Raw genomic sequence first — 6,395 nt, 5'->3', positions numbered from 1 at the left:
TTTAACTTCAATAATATTTTAAAAACTAAACTATAGCATCATTGACTAGTAATAAAGCCACAGACATTTTATTTAACCAACAACAAATCAACAATTTACTTGATGATGCATTTTAAGCAACACATACGGTAGTATGTTGCTAAAGGTTAAGATCGTATAGTATTTCTTAGCACTGTAAGAAGACTATCATTTATGCCTGAAGATAGTATATTATTACCATATTTGAGATGGATATCAGCCCATCTACTACAACAAAGAACGTCTTGTTATTACTATTATTAGTTAAGATAAATTAAATATGTATATTTCAAAGACAAGCCGATTTTGAGTGATCATTTTGAATTCCAAACATACTCATGAAATCATCTTATTAATAAAACAAATTTCGATTTCTAGTAAATTTACTTTATTACATAGATTAGGTTCGTCTCACAACTACCAAAAACTATCTAGCTTCAATAGGACTATATGAATTACAGCGAAAGTTCGTGATTTATATACCCTTTGTTACACAATAAATTTTACACATTAAAATCATATCTTGCCAATTAAGTCGCAAGATAACAGTTTATCATCGCGCGAGCTATTCGTCATTCACGCGTCTAATTAAAGCATCACAATGCAATTCTCACAGTACTAACATAATTAGTGCTACCTCTATTATTATCATGCAATCTTAACATGAACATCTCAATAATATCTAGACGATACGCATTGTGAACCTCTTCTACAAATAGATATCTTCAAAATCATACAATCTAACCTACGAGTACCACTACTTTCGTACAGTCTTCCAATCACAATCCAAGCTATATTTGGGGCTGCACTACATCTTCATATTATGCTAATTTCGATAACTATGACTTAATTGTTCTTTACCGGTACTTGCTAGCAATTAGTAAACAGCAACAACAACACTTGATAAAAATTACTTCTCAAAGGTTAAGCAATTTCTGAACAAATCATTACTACAATATTAGACGTGTAACTAGATAGTTCTATTTATTCTCCGATAATTGTCACTAAAATAAACTTCAATTTTCAATGTCACCTTCGATAGAAAATAAATTTTAAAATAATATACATGTAAATGGACCTTCATTTCAATTCATATGCGAACAGTATGTTAGAGTAGATATAGTTCGATGAAATTATTTTGAAGAAATTACGGTAGTCGTTATTAAAATGCTCGAGTCAATAAACATAAAATAAACATACAGATATTTTGTTACTTGAAATCATAACTTTCAACAAAAATTGTTTTTTACACTGATGCTGCTGTAGATTCTACTGTAGAGCTTGGCCAACAAAGCGAGAAACCTGAAGATAAATCGATCAACCAGTCTAGAAATGAAGAACAAACGGCAATAGATGATTTCAATGGTTAGTTATAAAGAGGAAACTTTCCTTGCTAATATAATTAACGTTTATGTATAGAAGAATGATTCAAATTTATTGTATAGTCATTACTATTATGAAACAATCATTATAGCCAATAGAGTATGAGAATTAAATAATGATTAACGGAAACACAGTCTCTGAGTAATAAGTATCCTTAAAACAGCCACATTTATTGCGATGAAATTGTCGATCTCATTTATGCCTTCGTAATTGCACTAATTTTATATGTACCCTAGAATAACGCTACTTAAACTGTAAAAGCTTCAAATAACTACTTTATGTTGCTAAAAATTGATGATACGACAATCAATCTTGATGAATAATCCATTTCAGACTTACTTTGACAAATATCAAAATTTATATTTCTTATTGAATAGATTTATTCTTATTTATAAATAATTTTGATATAAAGTCAAACTTTAGTTTCAATTGTAGAGTATATATATTTACCTGTTATAGAAATTGGCAACGTGTTAATATACATTAACAGCTATCCTTAGATGAAGTAAATAAGTTTAATTCATGTTCATTTAGACGTCAATAATAAAGAATATCTAGCTGCTTATAATGAAGCTCTACAAGATGGGGAATGTCGCAATGATTTCACTAAAATTGTTTTTAGCGGTCCAGAAAATGTGGGTAAAACGACCATTATGAACATCTTTACAAATGAGGAAGTCACTATTGGCATAACACAAACTCAGATCATGGATAACACTGGCAGATATATCAATTTCATTACATATAATATTTTAGACAAGAAAATTGATAGTTTACGATTAGTATTATATGGGAAAGTGTTAGCGGTAATAGAGAAATTCAAAAAGACGTTGAAAATTTCACCTGACGCAAGTCAAAATATCCAACTTATGCACATAGATCGTCAATTACTGACGACGAATATAAGTACATTGTCAAATACCGTCAAAACTAATAGTGCAATAAACGTAGATGATTCTACCGACACTGCTTTATCTACGGTATCTACAAAGACAAAGTTTCACAAAATTTTAATTTACGAAGATTTCATGCGATCTGTTACTGATTTAAAAGGCAAAGTACAAAGCGATGACAGTCAATATGGTAAATTAGTCGATTTTGGAGGTCAAGCTGTTTATCATGTTACACATCGTCCATTTCTATCAGGAAACAGTATATATATTTTAGTTTTTAATATTACCCATAAATTCGATGATTATGTTATTGACAGGCAAGGAAAGAAGACTAATATGACTTATAGACATGCTATGCAGGAATGGCTTACATCAACCATAGGCAGCCATGATAGCGATGAGACTATTAAAGTAGAAATTAATGGTAAAAAGGAAGAGTATTGTTTACCAGTTGTTATCTTGATAGCATCACATGGTGATAAAATTAAAGACGATAAAGAACGCAAGAGTAGATTTAAGGCATTTAGGGATTCTATTATTCAGACATTATCTGCATACAAATCCAACCTGTGCTGTTCTGGCATTATCTTCCAATATGATTCCAACGATGATTCCCAAGCGGCTATTGAACAGCGTAAACAGACTACATTACAATTACATGAGTTAATAAAGCAATTCGCCCTTAGTTTACCGTTTATGAAAGAAAAAATTCCAATTCGATGGTATCTCATGGCATCGATATTACATACTTCAGCCGATGATGCAAGCAGACTAGCTGCATCACAAACAGAATTCAGTAACATAATAAATAGAATTCATAATATTATGACATTTGAAGAGGTGAAACAATTAGCTAAAGATTGCGAATTATATGAAAGCGACAAGAAATTACGCAGTATGCTATTATATTTACATGATATAGGTGATATTGTCTTTTGTCAGAAGAAAGGCGTAGAAGAAATGGTTGTAACTAATCTTGATTGGCTACTCGGTATATTTCGATCAATTATTAAGCTTGATGATCACGAATTTACTAATGCTAATGTAATAGAATGTTATAATGAAGCTCATCGAACTGGCATAATGTCTGAGGTATGCATTAATAGCGTGGCGACCGAATTTAAGTTGAAAGAGATTGAGAAAGAATTTTTAATACAGTTAATGGACAGTTATAACATTATCTGTAAAATCGAGGACGAATCTAGTGGCCAGGATATTAAAAAATGTCCTCAACAATATTTTGTACCTTATTTACTCGATCCACTTACTGATGATCTAGATTTAAATGATTACTGTACATCAGATTGGCTTTACATTGGATACAATAAAGATATTATACCCTATATTCCTGATGGCATATTTTATTGCCATTTATCAGCCTGTTTAAAACTTTGGAATGTTACACAAGTAAAAACTAGTTATCGATGTGCAATATACGTCATGCCAAAATATCCATTTCAGATTATTCTTAAGAAAGAAGAATCTTACATTGGCTTAATCTATTGCTATCAGAAAGATCCGCCCGACGCAGCAGAACATATTAAGAAGAATATCTTTAATTGGATTAGTGAAGCACGACTACCCTTCGAAGTCCAGGATCAATTGGACCAGATTATTCATGAACGAATGCCAAAATTTAAGAGAGCTAAAAGTAGATTTTACGTCAAATGCTCTTATTGCAGTAAAATAGTAGAAAAGGTCGATATTCCATCGATGCCGAGTCCAGATTATATTCGATGTGACCAAGAGAAATGTAGAAAGTATTTTAAATCGAAATCGGTATGTGATTGGATGATGAATGAAAATGAAAGAATAGCTAGTGAAACTGGTGAGGAATATTCCTATAAAGTAATAAAAAATATTATTTTTATAAAAGCCCGTAATACCGAAATGTACAGGTAGCTGAATTTATTTACAGTTAGGCTTCATTTATTACACGAATAAGCTTTTCTAACTGCTTCTATGGTGAAAACTCCTGTACTTTGTAATGAAGAATATAAATATGAAATTTTTTTGATAAGTCAAGTAGTCTCTGACTACTAGATCTTAAATGTTCTTAATTTACACATGCATTATGCGGTACAGAAAACAGCTTGGAAATCTTTCACAAACGTAAATACAAATAGGAAAATAGAACAAGCAGTGTGCCGTTTTTTACATCCAAAATCGGACTGTGACTATACTGTGTTAATTGCACATAATTATTAAAACTTAGGAATGAGATCAAACAGTTCTAAATGACACCAACCATAATTAAGATACATAGCATTTACGTAGTACGTTGGATAGTACATAGTCTAAAACATACAAGGCAATATATTAAAAGAAAATTCACTGCTAGATTATCTTAGTGAACATACTTTCTAGATATGGGAGTTAACAGTAAACTTTATAGATGTCGATATTTTTATACCTTTGATATTTATAAATTTGCTAACTTGTGCTTAAAACTGTATACGAGTATTTTCAAAAGTTGCATTTATTACGGTACATCTACTGTATTCCGCAATAAGAATTTTGTTAAAACTCTTACAAAGCTAACTGAAATTTTTCTTTAGTTTTATCATTTTGGATTTAAAGTATTAAGAGAGATAAGAACAATAGTGATATTTACAGTTAAAATTTGGCATTAAAATTAAAAGGAGAAACATTGAATTGTCAGTCATAGGTTCTGTCGATTAAACTTTTTTATTTTCACGTCATTCTTAAAGCTGCCGAGCCATTGCAAAATCTAAAGAAAGATGATGAACTATCTAATAGCGCTGACCGAGAAATCCAAGGCATGTTTATTGATAGATAATATTATGATTTACTTTACATTAGTGATGACGTACCGTTTTAAAATAAGGCGTTATCATCTTAATATTTGTAACAGCTTTCTTTATATGATATGACCACTAAAATGGATCATGCTTGTAAGATTGTAAGAATCTGCAAACTGCAAACCTCTATTTTACACCGTATAAGCTTCAGGCACGATCTATTTTGGGCCACATTACACTCCGTTGTATATTTGAAATAATATAGCATGACAATATATTAAGTTAAAGATAAATTCTGTACGCTAAACTTAAAAATATTATCCTCTAGAATAGTTTTTGAGGGTATCACATCCTTTAAATTCTCGATAATACCGCAACTATCGCAATTTGATGGCAATAAGCAGTATTTAGCCTGCGCAGCCAGTTCAATAGTACAGTTCCTGCAGCAATCTTCACTTTAATTATCTTTTCATGGATTGTTTGCACTTTGTATTTTCGAGAAGCTTGTGGCAACGAAGCTGAGTTTAAGTATATCACGTACATTGGAATTATATAAGGAAGAATATTATTAGTTAACAAGCGGTACCACGTTTTCATAAATAAATTTAACACCTACGACTTAACAGAGTAATAATACTGTAACAAATATCATGATTACTGATAACGCTGATGTTACTATGATTGGTTGTTCTCTTTAGTAGTCTAATGTTATTCAGTTTGCATTTACGTATAAGCTATCTCTGTGGTATATGCCGTACCATATGGAGTTTTTCCTAAATTGCTTAATTCAGAACAGTTCTTCAGGTGTCATTTGCATTTCATTTCCGGATAACTTTGAGATAAATCATAATTTTGATCTTAAAAACGCTATGAAATAGGAGTTAGTAAGCTTTTTTTAAATATATACTTGGGGTAAAGACCTTTATTTTAACTAGAGTTACCTTGTTGATGATCTTTTCGACTTTTGAAAAATACGAGTTGAATAATTAAAGCTCACACATACCAATATTTTTCCCGCTTTATTGCGGTTATAATAGTATTAGTAAACATTTACATTCTAAACTCTACGCGATTACAAAACTAAGACTATAAAAAGTATAGATTTCAGTAGTTCTTAGAGATGCTGTATTAGGTAACTTTAACACCTTGAGATATGCAAGTAACGAAATCCTAGGCTAATTAAGATAGATGTTGATCTTTGTATCCTGATGATACTTTGCAACCAAATGTACATATAAGCAGAAGATTTCATCTTCGAAGTTGAGGTAGTCGTAGCTAATCTGGTCCTTGGTGGAAGACGTAATTTATTCTCAAGATACGGAAGTCTTTGCTTAAAGTT

At 31.0% G+C, this 6,395-nt stretch overlaps 1 protein-coding gene across 1 annotated transcript in view; it reads left to right on the top strand.

The window, feature by feature from the left end:
• Positions 1-4,196, top strand: part of TRIADDRAFT_62072 (uncharacterized protein) — a gene marked incomplete at both ends in the record, with an annotated part of 39,604 nt that extends 35,408 nt beyond the window's left edge. Inside the window, 2 exons of the mRNA XM_002118000.1 lie at positions 1,285-1,383; positions 1,936-4,196. Of these exons, the coding sequence (XP_002118036.1) occupies positions 1,285-1,383; positions 1,936-4,196 (2,360 nt within the window). The remainder of the gene's footprint in view (positions 1-1,284; positions 1,384-1,935) is intronic.
• Positions 4,197-6,395: the final 2,199 nt, after the last annotated feature.

This window comes from Trichoplax adhaerens, genomic scaffold (genome assembly GCF_000150275.1).
Source record: "Trichoplax adhaerens TRIADscaffold_34 genomic scaffold, whole genome shotgun sequence".
Taxonomy (NCBI): Eukaryota; Metazoa; Placozoa; class Uniplacotomia; order Trichoplacea; family Trichoplacidae; genus Trichoplax; species Trichoplax adhaerens.
The sequence above is the reverse complement of the archived record's forward strand: the minus strand, read 5'-3'. Positions and strand labels throughout refer to the sequence as shown.